Here is a 25,999-nt window from a genome sequence, read left to right as displayed (position 1 = left end):
AGGAGGCAAGGATATACAATACAGAAAAGACATTCTCTTCAATAAGTGGTGCTGGGAAAACTGGACAGCTACATGTAAAAGAATGAAATTAGAACACTCCCTAACACCATACACAAAAATAAACTCAAAATGGATTAAAGACCTAAATGTAAGGCCAGACACTATAAAACTCTTACAGGAAAACATAAGAAGAACACTCTTTGACATAAATCACAGCAAGATCTTTTTTTTTTTTTTTTTTCGCGGTACACAGGCCTCTCACTGTTGTGGCCTCTCCCATTGTGGAGCACAAGCTCCAGACGCGCAGGCTCAGCAGCCATGGCTCATGGGCCCAGCCGCTCCGCGGCATGTGGGATCTTCCCAGACCAGGTCACGAACCCATGTCCCCTGCATCAGCAGGCAGACTCTCAACCACTGCGCCACCAGGGAAGCCCAGCAAGATCTTTTTTGACCCCCCTCCTAGAGTAATGGAAACAAAATAAAAAATAAACAAATTGGACCTAATGAAATTTAAAAGCTTTTGCACAACAAAGGAAACTATAAACAAGACAAAAAGACAACCCTCAGAAAGGGAGAAAATATTTGCAAATGAATCAATGGACGAAGGATTAATCTCCAAAACATATAAACAGTTCATGCAGCTCAATATTAAAAAAACAAACAACCCAATCAAAAAATGGGCAGAAGATCTAAACAGACATCTCTCCAAAGAAGACATACAGATGGCCAAGAGGCACATGAAAAGCTGCTCAGCATCACTGGTTATTAGAGAAATGCAAATCAAAACTACAATGAGGTATCACCTCACACCAGTTAGAGTGGGCATCATCAGAAAATCTACAAACAACAAATGCTGGTGAGAGAAAAGGGAACCCTCTTGCACTGTTGGTGGGAATGTAAATTTATACAGCTACTATGGAGAACAGTATGGAGGTTCCTTAAGAAACTAAAAATAGAATTACCATATGACCCAGCAATCCCACTACTGGGCATATACCCAGAGAAAACCATAATTCAAAAAGTCACATGCACCCCAATGTTTATTGCAGCACTATTTACAATAGCCAGGTCATGGAAGCAACCTAAATGCCCACTGACAGACGAATGGATAAAGATGTGGTACATATATACAATGGAATATTACTCAGCCATAAAACGGAACAAAATTGACTCATTTGTAGAGATGTGGATGGATCTAGAGACTGTCATACAGAGTGAAGTAAGTCAGAAAGAGAAAAACAAATACTGTATATTAACGCATATATGTGGAATCTAGAAAAATGGTACAGGTGAACCAGTTTGCAAGGCAGAAATAGAGACACAGATGTAGAGAACAAATGTGTGGACACGAAGGGGGGAAAGTTGTGTGTGGGGGGGATGAATTGGGAGATTGGGATTGACATATATACACTAATATGTATAAAATAGATAACTAATAAGAACCTGCTATATAAAAAATAAATAAATAAAATAAAATTCAAATTTAAAAAAGAGCTTACAAGTAGAAAAAAAGAAGATTGGCACAGTGGAGGATCTGAATTTAATCTTTTTGTATTGAAGTATAGTAGCTGTACAATATTATATAATTACAGGTACACAATATAGTGATTCACAATTTTTAAAGGTTATATTCTATTTATTGTTATTCTAAAGTTTTGGCTATATATAAATTTAATCTTGCACTTGGAGGGAAAAATGATTAAATTTCTTTAGCACCTGCAGGAGCCATAAGTGTACTTACCTTTAGGTCTGGCTTTCGTATGGCTCTATTTATGATATATTCCTCATCTGTGATGAGAGGGTGATCAGGAATGAGCCGAAATGCACTGTTCAATGCTGACAGGCAGACCCACACTACCTTTTTCCAAGAGTAAGTGTGGAATTCATCCTGAGGAAATAAACACCAAAACCCCCGTGAAGTTAAGAGAGGTCATCAGTCTAGAATTCAACCTGAAAAACATTATTTGAATATAATTCTGTATGTTTACAGAGTTAAACATTCTTGGCAGAGTCCTATGCCTTTGAAATCTGGTAGATCTAGAGCCTTGAGGGGAAAAGTCTTGCCATCACTTACTGAGGAATCAGGATGTGAATGCTGGCACACACAACAACGCTCAAGAGTCATGAGGCAGATGCTCAGGTAAGAGCTAGTTTTCCCTATTACCCTCCAACCATGGGGCTATGGCCAGATACAAATTTCACAGGGGAAAAAAAAAAAACAAGCAAGCATTCCAAAGTGTTTCTGTAGGTCTCAAGGTTTAGGAGGCCAGGTCAACAGAACCATTCCCATGTTTTGAGGCTTAACAATTCCACCTCTTCCAGAACAACCTCTTTAACACGCTCTTGGGTTGGGGGGGTGGTGGTTTGGGGGACTGTCACTATACTAATTCTAAAAGATTTTCACTGTCCTTCTCTTGTGCTCCCAATTACCTTCTGCCTTGCATTCTCTTAGTTCTTCTAGACTATCTTGAAGGTAAGGACCATGTTTTACTGTCCCTTATATCCCATCCACGTGGGGAATTTTGATCTGCTCAGTGAAAGTCTGATGAACGGATGGGAAAAATACTGAAAATATGAACTGAGCATGCCCAAGGATAATTGTCAAGATGTTAGCACAGGTAGTATTGAGGAAGGTATCTTCGTGCGTGACCTTAATTGAAGCTGCTTCCCTTTGCAGTTCACTGATGACTCCAACACAGAATAAAACTAGAGGGAGCAGCGCTGGATTGAGTAACAGGTATCACAATGGTCCCTTAGAGACTGATGTGATAATAATAGTTTACTATCTGAATGGGTAAATGCCACACATAAATTCCACTCGGATGTCTGGTAAACCTTGGGAGCTAGGAAGAATGGCCAGGGAAGTCAAGCCTGGGAAACAATTTGATGCGTGGGAATGTAGGTCAGAACCAGGGATTGTCTCCACCACACCCACTTTTGCCATGAAGAGTGTCTGAGCTGACTCTGCAAAAGGCAGGGGGAAGGGTTATAGTAGTTGTTGTAGCTAATTTCTTACATTGATTTTCCTCAGGAGCGGCCCACCTCCATGCCTTTGCTCCTGCTGCTTCCTCAGCCTGGAATGCGCATCCTTCTCTCCTCTCTTTAAGTCTTCATGGGGCTAGATCTTTTTTTTTTTTTTAATACATTTAACATGATTACAACAAATAAGTTTTTTCACTAGTCAATGGTTTTCAAATGCATACAGCAGTCAAGACGGCCTTGCCTCTAGGAACAGCTTGCAAGTTTAACAAAACCTCAAGACCACCCACATTCACCCATGCTGTAGACCATGATGGTTTGAGTAATTCTAAGTAGGACAACCTCTGAAGACCTACCTTGGTGGATATTAATATTTAATATCCCTTTTTAACATCACTGTTGAACTTCTTTGCCATTTGTTTGCACAGGTTTGGGCTATTTCTGCTTCATTCTGAATACCACCAGGTCTCTAGTTGCTTTGCAACTGGATTCTCTTTTTTTTGGGCCACACCACACAGCTTGTGGGATCTTAGTTCCCCGATCAGGGATCAAACCCAGGCCCTGGGCAGTGAAAGAGCAGCGGTCCTAACCACTGGACCGCCAGGGAAGTCCCATGTATCCAATTCTTTAATATATTTTTTAAGTGAACAAAAGATAGTTGGATGGCAGAAGATGAGTTTTATGTATCTCTTTTATCCCACAAAGAAATCCAGGTCTGTGTACACTTAGGTTATGAAAGAAAATAACTGAACTAAAACGCCATTGGGGCTGCATCTTCCCTTAGTATTATATACCACTATCATTCTTTCAGTTCCCTCCAACCAAGACCAGCTGATAACTTCTTCCAAGAGGTTAATATGTGCAAATATCTGTGCCCTTGTTTTCTAACCTTACCCAAATGTATAAACTTCCTTCCCAACATGACAATATCACAAAATATTAGAATGCTGGATATTTACACCCTGGGACTATGATGGTGATAAGTATTATTCAGTTAATACATAGCCAGCAAAAAGAAGTCTAGGGCTTCCCTGGTGGCACAGTGGTTGAGAGTCTGCCTGCCGATGCAGGGGACACGGGTTCGTGCCCCGGTCTGGGAAGATCCCACATGCCGCAGAGCAGCTGGGCCCATGAGCCATGGCCGCTGAGCCTGCGCGTCCGGAGCCTGTGCTCTGCAACGGGAGAGGCCACAGCAGTGAGAGGCCCGCGTACCGTAGGAAAAAAGAAAAAAGAAAAAAACAAGTCTAAAATAACAAGAATTTTTTTAAAGGTACTCAAATAAGTCTCAAATTTTAATAAGATCCCCTATAAACACATTTATTTGCTACTGAAAATTGAAACAGCACATCAAAAATTTTTATTACAATTCAACACGCTGTTCTGATAATGCTGTGGTCAAGCCACTCAACGTTTTCTTCACTTTCCTTCCACACAAGTTACTTTGTTTCACAAAGTGGAACTAAAATATATTCAAGTCATTCAAATGCAAGCTACATAGATTCCTTATAAGTTACTGTATTAAGGTAGTAAAGAGATGCAAGAAAAATGGACATCACAGAACTTGTAATATAGGTTATCAAAATATTGGTGCACAATCTTTCCCAAGCTTCATAATGATCCTAAAATTACCAGGAAGAAAAAATAGTACAAGAATAAGGTTTATGGCTCCTTCGACTCCATGTCATAATTACTGTAATGCTTATTGTTGTGATAACTCTCATAATTATCCTCAGAAGGATCTCTATGAAACCAGCAAAAACGACAGCTACTTCTAAATCTTTGCCCTCTTGACTGAGTCTCAACATCATTCTGCCATGGTTCTCTTTGAGAGTCAGGCCGAGGAACTCCTTTGCTGTAGCGTTTTTTAACAGATTGAATCAGACGTTCTATTTTATCTCTCCGATCAGTTAACACGGTCCTCACCCCTCTCCTATAGGGTATGGTTTCACCAAGTAACCGCCCAGTTGGTTGAGGTAGACATTCTGGTAGAATGAATGGCAATTTGATACTAGGGTTGGGTGTCAGGTTACTGAGGTTCTTTATTAACACTTCAGACATAGGTTGAGAGGCAACTGGAATTGCCTGGGAATTTTCATCAATGGACCTTTGAGGAGACTCCAGGGTCCAGGTTGGGTTAACCTCAGATGAATCCATTGGGAGTCTTGTCACAGCTTGAAGCTCCTCCTAGACCTTTGGGTTCCAGTGGCAGGTGATGCTTTAGACTCAAATTGCTACAAAGTAGCCTGGAAGAACTATAGAGCTAAGGAAGAGGGAGAAAAATCCAAGCTGACACACCATGGAAATCCAACCTCATGGGGCTAGATCTTAACCATCCTTCAGGGTCTGGCTCAAAGTTCATGTCATGGGAACCTCCCTAATTTCTCTGGGTGATCTGTCCTCTAAACCATCAGGGTATTTGAGATTCTCACCACATTCTACCTCATGGCATTGCCCTTTGCCCCCTCACCTTATCACCCCTCTTGGACTGTGGGTAGGGATCATGTTTGATGGATGTCTGTGCTCCAGCCAGGCCTGGCACAGATTCTGAGAGAGAGAGAGGGAGAGGGAGAGAGCAGTGAGAAAAGGGAGACGAGAGGGAAAAGCAAAGCAAACGAAGTAGGGAGGGGAGGGAAAGTGAAGGAGGTTATGGAAAGAAAAGAAAAAGAGAGGAAAGGAGGGGTGGGAGAGCGAGGAGGGGAAGGGGAAAAAAACCTTAGTAGAAATTTGGAAGTTAATGAATTAATTTTAAAAACCAGTAAAATTGGCTATTACCGCATTTTTTGAAAAGATGACTAAATTAAATCAAATCAAATGTGTATGGAGTTACCTTCAAAGCCTAAGAATGACCAAAGATGGCTACATTTCCAATGACTAAGCCACTGAACTTGTGGACATGTTCTAGATACTGTGGAATGTGCCAACAACTCCCTAGAACACACCTTGACATAGCTCAGCATTATACAGCTTTGCCTTTGACCACATCAAAAGGTCATGTGGTCTCTGTTCTGAGAACAATTTTGAGTTTCTAATAATAACAGTAATAAAAACAATATTTGTTTAGCACTTATTATGTTCTAGGCACATAATGCCACATGTGTGTTCTTTCATTTAAAGTTTAAAAACCCTATGAGGTAGTTACTGTTCATTACCAACCCCATTCTACAAGTGAGGAAACTAAGTCGCGGTTGGTAAACATTAGAGCAGGGGTTTGACACCCTCATCCCCTAGCCCTTCCAGAGTCCCATCTTACCCTCTGCTCTATTCTACATTCATTGTTCAACAATACAATTTGACTGGACTGACACTTCTATATCCAGCCTGAACTAGGATTGCCAAAGAACAAAGTTTCAATGAAAAACTTCGTAAGAAAACACATAATTTGTAGGTAAATAGGAACACAAATTATAAAAATGGCATCAGGACCAGAGACCTCAGGCCACCAAGTGAGAACAATAAGGAAGATAAGCTCCTCTTGGTCCTCTTAAATGAAGCAAAATAATACTAACTACTAATTTTCAAATGATTGCTTTGCAGTTTATAAACACTTTTTGTGTCAGTTTTCCTATTTTAGGCTCACAATTCTCCAAAGGCAAAACTATGGTATCCATTTTGCAGATGAGAAAACTCTTCATCAACAAGGCTTAGAATTGCCCAAGCCAGTCTGGTATGGGGAGCAGGAGGGAACAGAGACCTGAGGTCAGGTTTTCCCACGCTATATCTTGGCTCCTTCCTCTTTGTTTCAACAAGTCGTCCCCACGGTGTTTGTGACTCATGTATAAAAATCACCTTGAGGGACTTCCCTGGTGGTCCAGTGGTAAAGAATCTGCCTTCTAATACAGGGGACACGGGTTCAATCCCTGGTTGGGGAACTAAGATCCCCCATGCCACGGGGCAACTAAGCCCACGCCACAAATACTGAGCTTGCACACCTCAACAAGAGAGCCACGTGCTGCAAAACTACAGAGCCCATGTGCCCTGGAGCCCACGAGCCACAACTAGAGAGAGAAAACCCGCATGCCACAACTAGAGAGAAGCCTGTACTCGCACACTGCAAGGAAAGATCCTGCATGCCTCAACGAAGGTCCTGCATGCTGCAACTAACACACAGCACAGCCAAAAATAAAATAAAATAAATAAATAAAATGTTAATAAATTGATAAATAAATATCACCTTGAATTCTACACTCTGTAACAAATAGCGTCCAGTTGCTCAGAATTTCTATCTCTTAGCAACAGAAAATCTGATTCCCCAAATCAAGCTGTCACCCTTTAGCCCAGTGTGAAAGCAAACAGACCTCTAGACTGTAATCCCTAAAAAGGGAAAAGCAAATTGGACCATTGAAACTCCCCAGCTCCCACATGCCAGTGTTAATCCAACGCACCAACTGCATGCTTTAGTCTAGGCGAGCATTAAAGGCTGGAATTCATCTTATCACAGTCTGTAGCATCGTTAAATTGAAGGTGCTTGGATATGTTTGCCTCTAAGCTCCATTCCTGTCATCGCTTTTACCTCTGGGGTCTTTTAACTCGTAATTCTGTATAATGTAAAGTAGAAATCTATAGGTTAAATAAATATGCCACAGTGAGACATTTTTCTTAGAATAAGGTAGTATCACTGGCTTTTCTCTTGTTTACTACTCTGTTAAGGACTCGGTAAAATCATGCATATTTTAATAACTATAAATGAAAAGTAACCTTTAAAAATTATATAATTTAAAAATTTTTTAATTAAAAAAAAGAAATTCATCCAACTTTTTAAGGGGGAAAAGAAGGCAAAGAGAGGGAGGGAGGGACTTCCCTGGTGGGGCAATGGTTAAGAATACGCCTGCCAATGCAGGGGACGTGGGTTTGATCCCTGGTCTGGGAAGATCCCACATTAGTTGCCGTGGAGCAACTAAGCCTGTAAGCCACAACTACTGAGCCCATGTGCCACAACTACTGAAGCCCACGTGCCTAGACCCTGTACTCTGCAACAAGAGAAGCCACCGCAATGAGAAGCCTGCGTGCAGCAGCAAAGACCCAATGCAGTCAAAAATAAATAAATAAACCAATAAATAAATTTAAAAAAAAAAAGAAAGGAAGGGAAAATGTGTCACTGTGAAGTGGTCACTGTGGGTGACCTCATCAACTTCTCTCCATTTTCAGCTTGGTGTTGTCCAGTATGGAAAGAACATGGGCTCCTTTGTGAGTTCAAATCTCAGCTCCAAACCAAATTGAAAAATCATTGCAACTCTCTGAACCTAATTTTCTTTATCCAGGAAGTGGGGATGATGCTACACAGTTCATGGATGCTTGAAGAATTAAATGCATAATGTGCATAACCTGGTCCGAGGTCTGGCCCGTAGCTGGGTGTGACAAATATTGGTTGGGTGTAGCTCTGTACCTCATTTCCACAGTATGTTTCTCCTGAGATTTTTCTGTAACTAGGAACTTATTTTCCCTTTAAGGAAATGTTAGAATCTCTAGGAGTCTATTTTTCCTTTCTGGGAAAGAAGTGTGTTTACCTAGAAACAGCTATTTCCACTTCAGTCTGTTTCCCAGCTCTCTCAAGCAGTTAATGATCTATAAAATACTTAAATGCACCAGAAGACCTACCATGTTAAATAAGTGCTTTGTCATGCAGATAGTCCAAATTGTTTGCCTGGCAAATCTAGACACTTTAACACCTCAAGTCTCCTCTTTACCTCCTCTCTACCAAGAGAATCAACCAGACCAGTCCTTGAACTCTGAAAGAGTAGGATTTAAAATAACTCAAGAGTGTATTTCAAAGAATGGAATGTATACAGAAGACTTAGGTTTGACCTGGACAGAAAAATAAAGAAGCAAACCTGGGCATTTTTTTTTTTTTTTTTTTTTTCGGTACGCGGGCCTCTCACTGTTGTGGCCTCTCCCGTTGCGGAGCACAGGCTCCGGACGCGCAGGCTCAGCAGCCCTGGCTCACGGGCCCAGCCGCTCCGCAGCATGTGAGATCTTCCCAGACCGGGGCGCGAAGCCGCGTCCCCTGAATCGGCAGGCGGACTCTCAACCACTGCGCCACCAGGGAAGCCCCCTGGGCATTTTTTATTTCCTGTGGACTTGGACTTTCTGAACCTGAAAATGCCAGAGTAACTCTTATATTGAATGAAGTGAGTGACCTTTCTTATCTTCTTCCAACCTTGCTATAAGCGCCTCATCTCTTGAAATTTAAAAGCAGTGTAGTGGTCACTTCAAGTTGAGGCCAATTCTATGACTTATCCTCTACCCCTTTTTATCCTTTTTGCCACACTGCCAGCAGGATCTTAGTTCCCTGTAGAAATCAAACCCGTGCCTCCTTCGGTGGAAGCAAGGAGTCTTAACCACTGGACCTCCAGGGAAGTCACTGACTCTTATGTAGGAGTTCATTCCACAACATGTAGTACTTCTGAGCTTGCCTTAAAAAGAAAATGTAACCCATTGCGAAGTTCCAAAGAGGTATTTGGAAATCAGTATTTTCCTAATACTGATTAGGAAAAAGAAAAAAGAAATTTCTTTTTTGGGTGATGGATACATTGTGGATGGATACATTGTCTTGGATCTGAGTAAGGTACCTGCAAGAGTCGAGCTCTATTGTCTCCTTAGTGGTCCCAGAATTTGGTTGGAAGTCCTCTGTACTGAAACCTCCCACCTTGGTAGGAGACAGGGTGTCCTCTGTTACCAGCTACTGTCCTCCAGGATCTCACTCCCCATCTTCTCTGTTTTGTTCAAGTGGCCTTCAGGATTTCACTTCCTCTTTTGTTTGGGCTGCCGGCTTCTGTTCTTGGGATTTTGTTTTCCTTTTTTCTTTTTCTTCCTGGTAAATAATTACTTTTGGAATATGAGAAGTTCGCTCTCTAAGGGCAGCCTCCTTCTTCATTAAACTTCTGCTGGTTTTATGTATAAGAACTATGGGCCTGGGCTTGCCTGGTGGCACAGTGTTTGAGAGTCCACCTGCCGATGCAGGGGACACGGGTTCGTGCCCTGGTCCGGGAAGATCCCACATGCCGCGGAGCGGCTAGGCCCGTGAGCCATGGCCACTGAGCCTGCACGTCCAAAGCCTGTGCTCTGCAACGGGAGAGGCAACAACAGTGAGAGGCCCACGTACAGCAAAAAAAAAAAAAAAAAAAAGAACTATGGGCCTTAGTCCTGCAAGTATTTGTCTTGCTGGACTACAATTACCTGGGATGATTTACAATAAAATTGGCCAACATGGGGCTCCTTTGAAATTCCTAAATTAGTTTGTCTGGGCAGTCAGTTAAGAAAAGGATGTAAGGCAAGAATAGAAGCATATCTCAACTGGTATTTTTGAGGACTCAAAAAAACATAACAATGAATCCACTATTGCTTCCCTCAGAGAAACTAACTCACAGTTATCTCAAAGGATTTCAGAACTGGAAATTCCTCTGAGGATTCCGAGAGTTCTCTCCCTCTCTGTCTCTTTTACTCTCTCTCTCTCTCTGTCTCTGTCTCTCTCTCTCTCTCTCCCTCTGCTCCTTCCTGTTCCTCTGAATGTCCATTGCAATGCTCTCCTCCTTGCTATCCATCTCTTTCTGAGCTTTCTTTTTATAACAGAAAGATTGATCCCCACAGAAGGCAACAACAATTCCAGGGGCCTGATGAAAATGTCTATGATTATTATGGCCATTTTGAAAAAAAATTTTTTGAAAAAAAATTTTTTTTTAAGAAATTCTGACCCTAAGGGGACAAAAGTCCTTCTAGGAGGAGCTTGCATTTCTCTCCCTGTACCTTTGAAATATAAATGTTTTACCTAATCTTCTCAGGAAACTCTTATCTAGACCATCTCCAGTTCCTAAGACTGAAAAAAAAAAAAAAAAGAAGAGGCCTATTAATTCAAATTGCTAGAAGGACTCTCTTGCCCAAATAACCTCCTTAAAATTGCTTGTCAAGGGCAAATGCAAAGCTGATGTCTTCTCCCCACATAATAAAAGACTTTAGCCATCTGAGCAAGGAGATGTAATTTATTCCAACTGTTATTTATAAACTAGTGAGTTTTGTTTTTTTTTTGCGGTACTTGGGCCTCTCACTGTTGTGGCCTCTCCCGTTGCGGAGCACAGGCTCCGGACGCGCAGGCTCAGCGGCCGTGGCTCACGGGCCCAGCCGCTCCACGGTACGTGGGATCTTCCTGGACCGGGGCACGCACCCGTGTCCCCTGCATCGGCAGGGGGACTCTCAACCACTGCGCTACCAGGGAAGCCCATGAGTTTTTTTTTTTACTGTACCTGATTCATGACTAAAGCTTTAAAACTAAAACTATGAGACTCTGTCTATGCCTATCTGGATGTATGTATGTCCATGTATGTTCCTTATAGATGTAGTATGCTTCTACTTTTGGATGGTATTGTCAAAATTAATTTGTAAAAGAGCTCTATTTAATTGCCTTAAAAAAATTAAGCTGTTAAATAAAATAAATTCTCAGAAATATAGTAGTAACCCAAATGAATTTCAGGTTCAAGAGAGCTGGGAAATATTCAGTATTAAAGTTAAAGTTCATTGATTTAATTAATGCACACATGCCTTTAGTCATCAACATTAAGTATAATACTTTTATTGTACCTAGGTTTACTAAAAGTCAAGTAAGTTTATCTCTGTTACAAAATTTGTCAGCAATAAAAATAATTCAGTATGATATTTTCATACGTACATTAAATAAATGTAAATGAATAAGAGTTTTTAGGTGAACTCTTTAAGAATAGTTATGTTTTATGATGTGTCTATCTCAAAATAGTTCCCCCCAAACCTTTTTGGAAACTTTAGAGTTTTGCTAGATTAAGTTAAATGATGGAAATTTATTAAATATCTAAATCATTTCCAAACAAAATAAGGTACTGAGACATTAATTACTGAATACAGACTTCCTTTTACAGAGAAACAAAAGATATTTGGGACTATTAATAAATATTTTTGGTGCCACACTGAAATATTTTCTATAAGAAAGCACAAATTTTTAAAAATTATAAAAAGTAACTATAAGTTTGCTAATCTACAGAATACTACTAGAAAAGACAGTTCATTATTGCTTATTTCTTAGTTTTTACTAAAAATTAAGGTTTCTAAAGCTTAAAAATTCTAATTAATATACGTAATTTAAACTATTAACATTAATAAGGAAAACATTTTCATATTCAAGGAAAATAATTTTAAAGGTACAAAAAATTGAAATACATTTTGTTAAGGGAAAAGAAAGTAATTTTGTCCTAAAGCTGGTTAGTTCTAAATGAGAAAGAAAAAAAGTGGGAAATTAAAACAGACATAGAAAGCTGTAGAAAATTTTTGGGGAAAAAAAAGAGTCTTTAGGGGCTTCCCTGGTGGCACAGTGGTTGAGAGTCCGCCTGCCGATGCAGGGGACGCGGGTTCGTGCCCCGGTCCAGGAAGATCCCACATGCCGTGGAGCGGCTGGGCCCGTGAGCCATGGCTGCTGAGCCTGTACATCTGGAGCCTGTGCTCCACAACGGGAGAGGCTGCAGCAGTGAGAGGCCCGCGTACCGCAAAAAAGAGAGAAAAAAAAAGAGTCTTTAGAGAGGAATTTTATGTGCCATCAGGACTGGCTAAAGTTGGAATGAATAAATTTTAATATCAAAAGTAAGCTGGTACAAAATTTGGTTTTCTGTTAAAAGGACAAAGTGTTTTGAGATTAATGGTCTGGTCTTAATGAGAAATTGTAAACAAAGATTTCTTTACCTTAATGTAATCTGTCTAGAAAAACAAAGATTCTGTACTTTGTAGCTAAGACTATTTACAACTATATAACATTTATATTTACCTATGAAGTATTTAATTCTTATTTTGTTTAAATGAATAACTAAGCATTATTTCACAGTGACTTATGATCCTATTTGACCAAGTGTTTAAAAGCAAAACTTTGATATTTTTGACAAACTTCCCAAAATCAAATTCTAAATGAAGTCTTTTTAACTTAGATCTAACTTTGAGATATGAGATGTTTCAGAAGGCCCCTGAAATATCTCAGAGATTTGTCCTCTCTCCTTATAAAAAGGGAGATGTTGGCCACAACAGTGAGAAGCCCGCGTACCGCAAAAAAAAAAAAAAAAAAAAGGGAGATGTTAAACTAATTAAGCTTATTTGACATGTTAAATCACACGGGAGGGATTGTCAAAAAAAGAAGTAATACTGAGCCTGCTTTATGTTGTGTCTGTATAGGTATATAAGTGTTATAGAAACTATGAAATTTCTGGAATTCTGATTGTCCTGGCATAATGTTCTCAATCATAATCCTAGTTATTATCTTTAAATGGTGTATGTCCCAGAGGTCACTTAATTTCCTTGTCAATTGCACTGCAATCAGCACTTCAACCATGCATTTTTCCTTTTAACATCTCTATTGGGGTATAATTGCTTTACAATGGTGTGTTAGTTTCTGCTGTATAACAAAGTGAACCAGCTCTATGTATACATATACCCTCATATCCCCTCCCTCTTGTGTCTCCCTCCCACCCTCCATATCCCGCCCCTCTAGGTGGTCATAAATCACCGAGCTGATCTCCCTGTGCTATGTGGCTGCTTCCCACTAGCTACCTATTTTACATTTTAACTCTTTTGTCATTTATAGACAGTTATTGTTTTACTTTGATGCTTTTACAAATATGTTTCATCCTTACAGAGATTCAGAAAGGCCTCTGATACTTTGTCTAGAGTACAGTTTTCTGATAAACTCTCAGATCATACTACTGAATTGGGTAAGAATTTACAGAACTCTAATGAAGAAACAGATGGCTTCAAAAAAGTGCTAACAAAGGATCAAGAATTAATTCCACAGGACTGAATGAAATGTACAGGATGATTATAATTTTTGTTTAAAACATTGCTGGTTCTTTTATGTTTTGCTTTTCCAGATTTAAGGAAAACTTTTCTCTCAAGCTATCTATGACTTGCAGCAATTTGATAAATGATAACTTTGTAAACAAGGATAGAACATTTCTCTTTTTCTCCCTACCTGATCCCTCCAGAATTTGGAAACTCTTTAGTGAGTATTCTTATTTTCATGGCAATATAGTTACTTGCATAAGTTCAATAAGAATCTGTTCTCCTTATAACAGGACACAATTGGAAACATTGGTTATATTATCAAGGCGTTGACTGAAATGTCATATTTGACAGAGGCATCATTGACTCAGATATGACAAGACAGCTTTAAAGTACTAAGATTGACTTTATGGAGCCAATAATGACTCTTGGAAATATTTACCTAGTACCATGCATACAGGGTTTCCAGAAGTCTTACCAGGTGAGTAAGGAAGGTCAGTCCCTGGCAAGTGCAGGAACCTCAAGATACTTTGGGGACCTCAAGAAGAGAGGAATTTACCCAAATCTGTACGTATTGCAGTCAGAGTCTGATGGCAAGTCCTTATTTGACTTTCCTGGCTTGAGAGGCCTTTTAAAAGTTCAATCTGATATTCCTTTTGAAAAGTTCCAGCAAAGCAGATTGAAAAGAGCCTATATGATCAGTTGTTATTCTTTCCTTTTAAATTTTTATTGCAGTATAGTTGATTACAATGTTGTGTAAGTTTCAGGTGTAGAGCAAAGTGAATCAGTTATATGTAAACATATACCCACTCCTTGGTAGATTCTTTTCCTATATAGGCCATTACAGAGTACAAACCCAAAACAATTAAGAAAATGGTAATAAGAACATACATATCAATAATTACCTTAAATGTAAATGGATTAAGTGCTCCAACCAAAAGACATACACTGGCTGAATGGATACAAAAACAAGAACTGTATATATTCTGTCTACAAGAGACCCAATTCAGACCTAGGGACACATACAGACTGAAAGTGAGGGAATGGAAAAACATATTCCATGCAAATGGAAATCAAAAGAAATCTGGAGTAGCAGTTCTCACATCAGACAAAATAGACTTTAAAATAAGGACAATTACAAGAGACAAAGAAGGACACTACATAATGATCAAGGGACCAATCCAAGAAGAAGCTATAACAATTATGCACCCAACATAGGAGCACCTCAATACATAAGGCAAATGCTAACAGCCAAAAAAGGGGAACTTGACAGTAACACAATAATAGTAGGGGACTTTAACACTCCACTTTCACCAATGGACAGATCATCCAAAATGAAAATAAATAAGGAAACACAAGCTTTAAATGACACATTCAACAAGATGGACTTAACTGATATTTATAGGACATTCCATCCAAAAACAACAGAATACACATTCTTCTCAAATGCTCATGGAACATTGTCCAGGATAGATCGTATCTCTTGCATCACAAATCAAGCCCTGGTAAATTTAGGGAAATTGAAATAGTATCAAGTATCTTTTCCAACCACACTGGTATGAGCCTAGATATCAATTACAGGAAAAAATCTGTAAAAAATACAAACACATGGAGGCTAAACAATACACTACTAAATAACCAAGAGATCACTGAAGAAATCAAAGAGAAAATCAAACAATACCTAAAAATAAATGACAATGAAAACACGACCACCCAAAACCTATGGGATGCAGCAAAAGCAGTTCTAAGAGGGAAGTTTATAGCAATACAATCCTACCTCAAGAAATAAGAAACATCTCAATTAAACAACATAACCTTACACCTAAAGCAATTAGAGAAAGAAGTACAAAAAAAAAAACAAACCCAAAGTTGGCAGAAGGAGAGAAACAATAAAGATCAGATCTGAACTAAATGAAAAAGAAATGAAGGAAATGAGAGCAAAGATCAATAAAACTAAAAGCTGATTCTTTGAGAAGATAAACAAAATTGATAAACCATTAGCCAGACTCATCAAGAAAAAAAGGGAGAAGACTCAAATCAACAGAATTAGAAATGAAAAGGAGAAGTAACAACTGACACTGCATAAATACAAAAGATCATGAGGGATTACTACAAGCAACTATACACCAATAAAATGGACAACCTAGAAGAAATGGACAAATTCTTAGAAAAGCACAATGTTCTGAGACTAAACCAGGAAGAAATAGAAAATATAAACAGCCTAATCACAAGCACTGAAATTGAAACTGTGATTTAAAATCTTCTAACAAACAAGAGCCCAGGACCAGATGGCTTCACAGGCAAATTCTATCAAACATTTAGAGAAGAGCTAACACCTATCCTTCTCAAACTCTTCCAAAATATAGCAGAGGGAGGAACACTCCCAAACTCATTCTACGAGGCCACCATCACCCTGATACCAAAACCAGACAAAGGTATCACAAAAAAAGAAAACTACAGACCAATTTCACTGATGAACATAGATGGAAAAATCCTCAACAAGATACTAGCAAACAGAATCCAACAGCACATTAAAATTCTGGAATTCTGATAGTCCTGGCATAATGTTATCAATCATAATCCTAGTTATTATATTAAAATGATCAAGTGGGGTTTATCCCAGGAATGCAAGGATTCTTCAGTATATGCAAATCAATCAATGTGATAAACCCTATTAAAGAACTGAAGGATAAAAACCATATGATAATCTCACTAGATGCAGAAAAAGCATTTGACAAAATTCAACACCCATTAATGATAAAATCCCTCCAGAGAGTAGGCAGAGAGGGGACCTACCTCAACATAATAAAGGCCATATATGACAAACCCACAGCCAACATCATTATCACTGGTGAAAAACTGAAATCATTTCCTCTAAGATCAGGAACAAGACAAGGATGTCCACTCTCGCCACTATTATTCCACATAGTTTTGGAAGTTTTAGCCACAGAAATCAGAGAAGAAAAAGAAATAAAAGGAATCCAAATCGAAAAAGAAGTAAAGCTGTCACTGTTTGCCGATGACATGATACTATATATAGAGAATCCTAAAGATGCTACCAGAAAACTACTAATCAATGAATTTGGTAAAGTAGCAGGATACAAAATTAAGGCACAGAAATCTCTTGCATTCCTATACACTAATGACAAAAAATCTGAAGGGGAAATTAAGGAAACACTCCCATTTACCATTATAACAAAAAGAATAGAATAATTAGGAATAAACCTACCTAAGGAGACAAAAGACCTGTATGCAGAAAACTATAAGACATTGATGAAAGAAATTAAAGACTATACAAACAGATGAAGAGATATACCATGTTCTTGGATTGGAAGGATCAACATCGTGAAAATGACTATACTACCCAAAGCAATCTACAGATTCAATGCAATCCCTATCAAACTACCAATGGCATTTTTCACAGAACTAGAACAAAAAATTTCACAAATTGTATGGAAACACAAAAGACCCCGAATAGCCAAAGCTATCTTGAGAAAGAAAAATGGAGGTGGAGGAATCAGGCTCCCTGGCTTCAGACTATACTACAAGCTACAGTAATCAAGACAATATGGTACTGGCACAAAAATAGAAATATAGGTCAATGGAACAGGATGGAAAGCCCAGAGATAAACCCATGCACATCTGGTCACCTTATCTTTGATAAAGGAGACAAGAATATACAATGGAGAAAAGACAGCCTCTTCAATAAGTGGCACTGGGAAAATTGGACAGCTACATGTAAAAGAATGAAATTAGAACATTTCCTAATGCCATACACAAAAAATAAAGTCAAAATGGATTAAAGACTTAAATGTAAGGTCAGACACTATAAAACTCTTAGAGGAAAACACAGGCAGAATACTTCATGATATAAATCACAGCAAGATCCTTTTTGACCCACCTCCTAGTGAAATGGAAATAAAAACAAAAATAAACAAATGGGCCCTAATGAAACTTTAAAGCTTTTTCACAGCAAAGGAAACCATAAACAAGACAAAAAGACAACCCTCAGAATGGGAGAAATATTTTCAAACGAAGCAGCTGACAAAGGACTAATCTCCAAAATATACAAGCAGCTCATGCAGCTCAATAAGAAATAACAAACAACCCAATCCAAAAATGGCCAGAAGATGTAAATAGACATTTCTCCAAAGAAGATACACAGATTGTTAAAAAACACATGAAAGGATGCTACTAATCATTAGAGAAATGCAAATCAAAACTACAATGAGGTATCACCTCACTCTGGTAAAAATAGCCATCATCAAAAAATCTACAAACAATAAATGCTAGAGAGGGTGTGGAGAAAAGGGAACCCTCTTGCACTGTTGGTGGGAATGTAAATTGATACAGCCACTATGGAAAAAAGTACGGAGGTTCGTCAAAAAACTAAAAATAGACCTACCATACGACCCAGTAATCCCATTACTGGGCATATACCCTGAGAAAGCCATAATTCAAAAGGAGTCATGTACCAAAATGTTCATTGCAGCTCTATTTACAATAGCCAGGACATGGAAGTAACCTAAGGTTCCATTGACAGATGAATAGATAAAGAAGATGTGGCACACATATACAATGGAAAATTACTCAGCCATAAAAAGAAACGAAATTGAGTTATTTGTAGTGAGGTGGATGGGCCTAGGGTCTGTCATACATAGTGAAGTAAGTCAGAAAGAGAAAGACAAATACCGTATGCTAACACATATATATGGAATCTAAAACAAGAAAAAACAATGGCTCTGAAGAACCTAGGGGCAGGACAGGAATAAAGACGCAGAGGTAGAGAATGGACTTGAGGACACGGGGAGGGGGAAGGGTAAGCTGGGACGAAGTGAGAGAGTGGCGTGGACATATATACACTACCAAATATAAAACAGATAGCTAGTGGAAAGCAGCCGCATAGCACAGGGAGAAGAGCTCGGTGCTTTGTGACCACCTAGAGTGGTGGGATAGGAAGGGTGGGAGGGAGACGCAAGAGGGAGGGGATATGAGGATATATGTTTACATGTAGCTGACCTGCTTTGTTATACAGCAGAAACTAACACAACATTGTAAAGCAATTATACTCCAATAAAGATGTTAAAAAAAAAGAAAAAAAATGCTGAACAATTCAGCATAAATTTTGTTTTCACTGCTTACAGCTGTAACACCATGAGCATTTCTTTTAACTTCTTTATGTCTCCAATGTAAAATGGCTAAGAAATAATCTCTACTAGTAAGGACCAAATGAGACAACATATATGCAAAAGCTTTGCAAGCTATAAATCACAATAGAAATAGCCCTGTTTTATAATAGATAACGGCCTCAGAACTATTTGTCTTTAAAAAAAAAATCATCTGTGAGAAGCCAGCCCATAGAATCTCAGGGATTTCTGACTGAATGCCTAACAAAAAAATGGTTTAAAATAGGGGATGGGGGGGACTTCCGTGGTGGTGCAGTGGATAAGAATCCGCCTGCCACTGCAGGGGACATGGGTTCAATCCCTGGTCTAGGAAGATCCCACATGCCACGGAGCAACTAAGCCTGTGCACCACAACTACTGAGCCTTCACTCTAGATCCCGCGAGCCACAACTATTGAGCTCATGTGCCACAACTACTGAAGCCAACGGGCCTAGATCCCGTGCTCCCCAACAAAAGAAGCCACCGCAGTGAGAAGCCCGCACAGCCCAACCAAGAGTAACCCCGGCTCACCGCAACTACAGAAAGCCCATGCACAGCAACGAAGACGCAACACAGCCAAAAATAAATAAATAAATAAACGTATTAAAAAAAATGGGGGGATGGGGGAATAGGATTCAGAAGAAGGAATGAGCACCTAAAAGAATCATACTATCTTCTCTTACATTCTCATCCGTGACTTTTCACCTTAGGGTCTTTGTGATAAAGTGTTGGTAGAAACCATGAGACCATTTATTACAGATTTAATTGATTTATGTAATTGATTTAAACAATTATTGAACACCCACTGTGGACACGTGCTAAGTATTGTGGGGAATGAAAAGCCACGACAACTGTCTCCAAAAAGCTTCTAGTGTAATAGGAGAAAAAGCTATAAAAAGGAATGTAGCATAGGGCTTCCCTGGTGGTGCAGTGGTTGAGAGTCCTCCTGCCGATGCAGGGGACACAGGTTCGTGCCCCGGTCTGGGAAGATCCCACATGCCGCGGAGCGGCTGGGCCCGTGAGCCATGGCCGCTGAGCCTGCACGTCCGGAGCCTGTGCTCCGCAACGGGAGAGGCCACAACAGTGAGAGGCCTGTGTACGGCAAAAAAAAAAAAAAAGTAATGTAGTATAGTGGGGGAAAGCGCTGGGCTTAGAGAGTCAGAAGACAGGTTCAAGTTCTTTGTCCACACTACCCCCTTTACCTGGACCATTCCCCATATGCTCCTCCCCACCAGCCACCATCACGTTTTTTTTTTTTATGTTGGGGTCTAGTTGCTTTATAATGTTGCATTACTTTCTGCTGTACAATGAAGTGAATCAGCTACGTGTATACATACATCCCCTCCCTCTTGGACCTCCCTCCCACCCCACTCCCCCCCATTCCACCCACCTAGGTCACCACAGAGCACCAAGCTGAGCTCCCTGGGCTATACAGCAGGTTCCCACTAGCTATCTCTTTTACACATGGCAGTGCACATACGTCAATCCCAATTTCCCAATCCATCCCACACTCCCTCCCCGCCCACACCCCCCAACTCCCCCCACCTCCTCGCTGTGTCCACACATCTGTTCTCTAATCATCCTCTGATGGCTCAGGAAAGCCTTTCCTGGTTTTCTTGACTTGATCAAATCCCTTGTCTATAATCTTACAATAACCACGAAGCTTTCCTAAGTACCACTTATAACAGTTGGATTTTTGCATTTATTTGTGTAGTTGATTTGACGAACTCCGTGGAGTCAAGAGCCCTGATTTTACTGTTACACTCCCTGCCCCCTGCACTGTCCATGAGATAGCACTGTGGCTGGCGTACAACCTGTGCTCATCAGATTTATGAAGGAAGGAGGAAGGGAGAGGGAAATCCTGGCTGACATTTACTAGGTTGCAAAGTTATTGTCCTCTCTGTATCCTCATCTGTAAAATAAAAATGATAATGCCATTTCGTATGGTTGTTATGAGAATTAAATAATATAATCAATGAGATGCTGTTTTATAAAATGTAGAGCAAATAGCATTTTAATAGAAGGCAGACTGCAGAAAGCACTACAGCAGTCAGAGCTAACAAATACAAAGCTAGGAGAGAAGGAAGGACAGGCAATTAATTCCCTCTGGTATTGGGGCAGAGAATGGATCAACTAAGATTTAATAGAAAAGGTGGTATATGGCTGAAGAATGAGTAGGCTTTAATAAGTAGAGATAGAACACCTACTGTCTATATTTACTGTATAGAGAATGTGTGTATGAGTGTGTACAAGTGTCTATCAGTTGAGTCCTCTCCAGAATGTCCCTCTGCAAGGATTTCCGTCTGTTTTGTTCATAGCTGTATTCCCAGTGCCTATAACAACGTCTGGTACTTGACTGGTACTCAATAAATACTTGTTGAATTAATAAGTGAATGAATGAATGGGGGAGATAGGGAATATCAGAAGAAACTTTATGAGTAAAAGCATAGACAAAACAAACTGTCTGATTCCCTTAGAAAGTGGTGCCAATGTGTGGAGCCTGGGCTTGGAGAGTCCAGGCTGCAGAAGAGGAGGGAGGGGAGGAAGTAAGGGATCCAGGAAACATGAACACAAATGCTGGTATCTGATGAGCATCCTGGTGGGCTGGTGGACCCAAGATGCCATTTGCACAGCTGATTTGGGGGATTTCTAAGTTTTTAAACTAAAGCCCCTACCACTGACATCTTTTGGTGAAACTGAAGGGGAAATGTTCCCCACTAAAACATTGAAGTGAAATGCCCAGAGTCAGGCCTAATAGCCAATCATCACAAAGTTCTTCTCTGAACATTGTGAGTCTTTGGCAACATGTGACATACAGTGACAGTGAAGGAAAAATGTATATGTAATTATAATAAAGATAAAAACTATGAAAATCATCAGGAGCATCTGAATTCAAAACACCAATGAATATAAATCACGTTATTTGCATAGAAATGTGGCATCGCTACAGATATTGGTTAAAATTCAGAAGTAGATGAATAATGAATAAAATGCCACTTTTAAATTATAAAATAGAAATGTAATTACTCTTATCTTTTGGAAAAATCTCACTGTTAGAGGTGCTTAATAAGAGGAGGGGGAACAGAAAATAAACTAGGTGCTGAAGATTTTCAGTCAGTACACATCACGTTACTATTTTTTTAATGTTAAAAAATGGCTACCTAATCAGTATCTGGGATAATGGTCTGTAATCTTACCAGTGTAAGACTGATGACAAATACCAAGTACTGATTTTTTAATAACATGAAAAACAGATATGCAACACATTTTCAGGTAAGAGTCATCCAGTCTTTCTTACTGGGAAATCTTTACTGAACAGCTATTATAATATAATTCAAATAATATCTTTCTTAAGGTATCATTTTAATGCAAATAACCTTACAGCAGACTTTTAATCTATTGACTCTCAAAGCTTATTTTTATCTAAGGCTCACATAGTAAAAGTGTTTGAAATAATCGGGTTCTTATCTAATTACATAAGGACTAATTTAGCACCTCATTTATTTGGAGAGTCTCTGGCATAGCAAATCCATTTAAAATGATGCACAAGAGCAGGTAATTAAAAATTAAGGTTGAAATCAAGATGAAAAAGACAAGATTGAAGCTGGTTTTAATAGCTCTGATTAGTTGCAGAGGGCAGTGTAATGGGAGAAAGGCTTAATAGACTTTCAAAGAGCCAAAGAAAGAGGCAGGGTGATGGAATGCAGCTCGCTGAGGCACCGATGCCTTTTTGAATCTTTCTGCTGTATGTCCAGTTCAAAGCTGATCACATGCAACTAGGAGAGGTGACCTGCTTGAGCACATATGAGTGTTGGGGATTCCTAGTTATAGGGCATCTTCCCCATGTCTCCTGTCCTGGAAGGAAGTGCCAGGCCTCCTGGATAATAAGGGAAGGACACAGCATCCAGATGAGCAGGGCCATTATATATGGGTGCATTTAGGCTATAGCAAGCGCTTTCATACAGCAAACTTGTGAAGTTGCTATATCAAAAACACATACACAATCAAAATTGTCTTTGATGATGCATTTTACAGTTTGTAAATGGTTTTTACATATGTAACCTCACTTCATCCTCACACCAACCCAAGAAAGAACAAGTGCTTTTACTAGGCCCATTTTACAGATAGAGAAACTGAGGTCCTGAAACGTTAAGTAACAAACCTAAGGTGTCGTGTACCTAAGGTGCTGGGACTAGAAGTCAAAACTTTTGACTCCGAATCCCATAATGGACCAGCTCTGTGTTGGTTGATATTTTTTTATTTCTTTCACTCTTACCAGATCTTCTTTTCTTTCTTTGTAAATTTTAGGCTTTATTATTGAAATATAGTCCATTTACAATATTATATTAGCTTCAGGTGTACAGCATAGTGATTCAGTATTTTTACAGATTATACTCCATTAAAGGTTATCACAAGATAATGGCTATAAGTCCCTGTGCTGTACAATACATTCTTGTTGTATATCATAGTAGTTTATGTCATACACAGTAGCTTGTATCTTACTAGATCTTTCTCTTTTCTCCCTCTTTATTTTTCTTTTACCTATTTCCCTCTCCTTTTCTTTCATTTTGCTCCCTTCCTTGCCATTTCCTTGTTCATTTCCTCTTGCTCCTCTCTGTGCCTTGACTCTGCCAGCAACCTCGGAGCTTATAGCTCAGCCAACCACATGCTCTCAGATCTGAAGAGTCTGGTGATACATTATGAAAGACAGGAAGTTTTTCTGTTTCTGAGGTTGTTTCTGCTGCAACAAAAGCATTGAGAACCCCCTGAGAACTAGCTGGGCGAAATGAAAGCACCTGCAGGGTAGAGTGAAGTACTTTTCCAAATCCTCCTTTCATGACAAAAAATAAGAATCTCATAGGTTCTTAAGTTCACATGGAAGGGGTTGAACTATGAAAGTATCCCAAAGATGTGGTCTTCCATAAGTCCTTACATCCCTACCCTGAGCCCCAGAAAATAAACCTCTCTCTACCCCTGCTCCAGCAAGATGCTAGGGCTGTATACAGCAGGACCACTTACAACACTTTGCTAAATCTGGATCAGTCCCCTTGAGACCATATAAATATATATTGGCTGAGCCATAAAGCAAATGTCCAGGCCTCTATTCCTCTCCCAAGGACCAACCAAGTAAGCTCACCAGTGGGAGTGGTGACTATCTGTAGCAGTTTTGCTCAAAGTATGGTCCCTTACCAGGAGCATTAGCATCATCTGAGAGCTTGTTAAAAATGCAAACTCTGGAGCCCCAATCCAAATCTAAAGAATTAGAAACCCTGGGAGGAGGGCCCAGCAATCTGTTCACAAGCCCTCCAGATGATTCTAATGCTGGTTGATGTTTGGGATCTATGTGCAGTTATGTGGGGACAACCCTGAACTACGAACTGGGATATATGGTACTTCTTCCTGGTGAGGCCCCTAACTCATCAAGGAGTGTGGCTAAAATATGCACCCTCTCCAGACCCCATTTCCTCCCCCAATCAAATGACGAGATCTTCCTTGGTGAGCGCCAGGCACTCTTCTCTCATGCATATTCTGTGAGCCTTCATCAAGTATGGTTTGAGGCAGCAGTGGAGCAGGGCTCCCAGCCCAACATCATCAATATGAGATGCTCTGACTCCACTATCATCTTGCCTTCTTAATGTCTTGAAGGCTATTCTCCAAGAATCTTGAGTTAAATTATAGTTGAACTTGGGTGGAGCTGCCTCAGCTCTCATCTGTAATATGGTTCACGTGTCAGCTCAGCTGGGCCATAGAACGGGTGGCTCTTGAAGTGACCAGGAGCCAGAAATGAGGGATGGGGCTGACCCCAGGGGGGGGCAGGTCAACAAAGACAAACTTCATCCAACTGCCAGTTTCATTGCGGTCTAGCTCCAACTCAGAGTGAAATGTGTAAAAAATATTGGGGGCCAGTTATAAGACTTGCTGCTATCCTCTTCTCTCACTGAAATGAATAGAATGTTTATCTAGAGAGGTCGCTACATAAAAAAAGAAGCTAATAGCCCAGTAGAGTTCAATTTATCAAGAATTTGGTTGTCATTCTGGGTCATTTGGGCTGACGCATTGTTAGACAACACTCAGTAAAAGTCAGCCCGAAAAGGGTCCTCTGTGAGACTGCACTTTGACTTCTATCAAGAGGAATGTCCACTTTAGCCTGTCAGCCACCACGTATGTATGGAATCCCTACCATGTGCCGGAACTAGGGATGCAGTTAACAAGTTAGAGATAGTCCCTTCTTTTGTGGAGCTAACAGTCCAGCAGGAACAAGGCACTTCGCCTAAGTGTAAAGAGTTGTAGAAGGAAGTGTTATCAGAGCCAATACAGGGGAACTCCCCTAACACCAGGACCTTGTATTAGCAGAAAGCAGCAATCTACTCAGGGACAAGATGGCCACACTTTTAAACCCTAGCATATCTACAGGATGCAACAGACTCCTATCAATAACCATGGCTCTCTCAGAGGAGCAGGGGAAGACAGGATCCTCCTCAGAGGGGTACTTCCCACCTCCTCCCCACCTTCCCTTCCCCCAGGGATACCCCAGTGGAGGGGGGCTGCGATAGGCATTGATATGTCAGGATAGGGGTGGGGAGAAGGATGAGTATGAACGTTATAACCTATAGCCTGACTTAACCACTTCACACTATTATTTTTAGCTGTTAACATGGTTATTCCCTATTCCGACATTCACTAAAAATCACAATTTAAAAGGAATACCCTATGAATTAGGTCTTCTTAATGAAATCCAATCATACACAAATTATTGAATTCTTGGTAAGTAAACGTAAGGCTGTGATGGAGCCTGAGGCTGGACGTCCAGCTGCCGCCTGCCTTGTGTTCATCTCCCCACAACCATCCCATAACAAGGTGTCCAGGAAAAGGGCCACCAGGTACGGAACCAGGTGCACACTTACTGTTGTCCTCAGCAACACGACGTCTGCTTCTTGCAGGGAACACGGGATGCAACTTGCCCACACGTGCCAAGCGGGTCTCCAGTAAAACACCAAGGGGAGGATCCCAAAGGAGAAGATAGATCCAGCAAGGCAGAGGGTTTTCCGGCAGCTCTGAGTCCGGTAGCCAAATATCTC

The 25,999-nt window shown here is 40.1% G+C and overlaps 2 protein-coding genes across 7 annotated transcripts in view; both read right to left on the bottom strand.

Annotated features, from left to right (window-relative positions):
* ATP13A4 (ATPase 13A4) overlaps positions 1-25,999 on the bottom strand; it is a 153,500-nt gene that overhangs the window by 82,156 nt on the left and 45,345 nt on the right. The window contains exons 2-3 of the mRNA XM_089910672.1: positions 25,826-25,999; positions 1,742-1,888 (exon numbers count right to left, since the gene is read on the bottom strand). Coding sequence (XP_089766798.1) covers positions 1,742-1,888; positions 25,826-25,999 — 321 coding nt within the window. The remainder of the gene's footprint in view (positions 1-1,741; positions 1,889-25,825) is intronic.
* On the bottom strand, positions 1,895-25,915 carry LOC111172553 (developmental pluripotency-associated protein 3-like). Of its 6 annotated transcripts, none has more exons than XM_089910678.1 (3): positions 25,826-25,907; positions 5,447-5,523; positions 1,895-5,239 (listed from the first exon to the last, which is right to left on the bottom strand). In XM_089910678.1, the coding sequence occupies exon 3, from the start codon at positions 5,131-5,133 to the stop codon at positions 4,639-4,641; it is 495 nt and encodes a 164-aa protein (XP_089766804.1). In that variant the 5' UTR covers positions 5,134-5,239; positions 5,447-5,523; positions 25,826-25,907; the 3' UTR covers positions 1,895-4,638. The 6 variants fall into 6 exon arrangements, with proteins under 6 accessions (XP_089766804.1, XP_089766805.1, XP_089766802.1 ...); XM_089910677.1 differs by lacking the exon at positions 25,826-25,907 and adding an exon at positions 9,546-12,008 and having other exon boundaries at positions 1,919-5,239; XM_089910679.1 differs by lacking the exon at positions 5,447-5,523 and having other exon boundaries at positions 25,826-25,915.

The sequence above is a fragment of the Delphinapterus leucas genome, chromosome 4 (genome assembly GCF_059928025.1).
Source record: "Delphinapterus leucas isolate spDelLeu-1000000601 "Yukka" chromosome 4, BTC_Dleu_Yukka2, whole genome shotgun sequence".
Taxonomy (NCBI): Eukaryota; Metazoa; Chordata; class Mammalia; order Artiodactyla; family Monodontidae; genus Delphinapterus; species Delphinapterus leucas.
Note: the sequence above shows the minus strand (reverse complement) of the source record. Positions and strands in the feature narration are given on the sequence as shown.

Excerpts from the sequence above, each read along its gene's own strand:
- LOC111172553 (XM_089910679.1), bottom strand. The coding sequence starts at position 5,133 with ATGGATTCATCTGAGGTTAACCCAACCTGGACCCTGGAGTCTCCTCAA.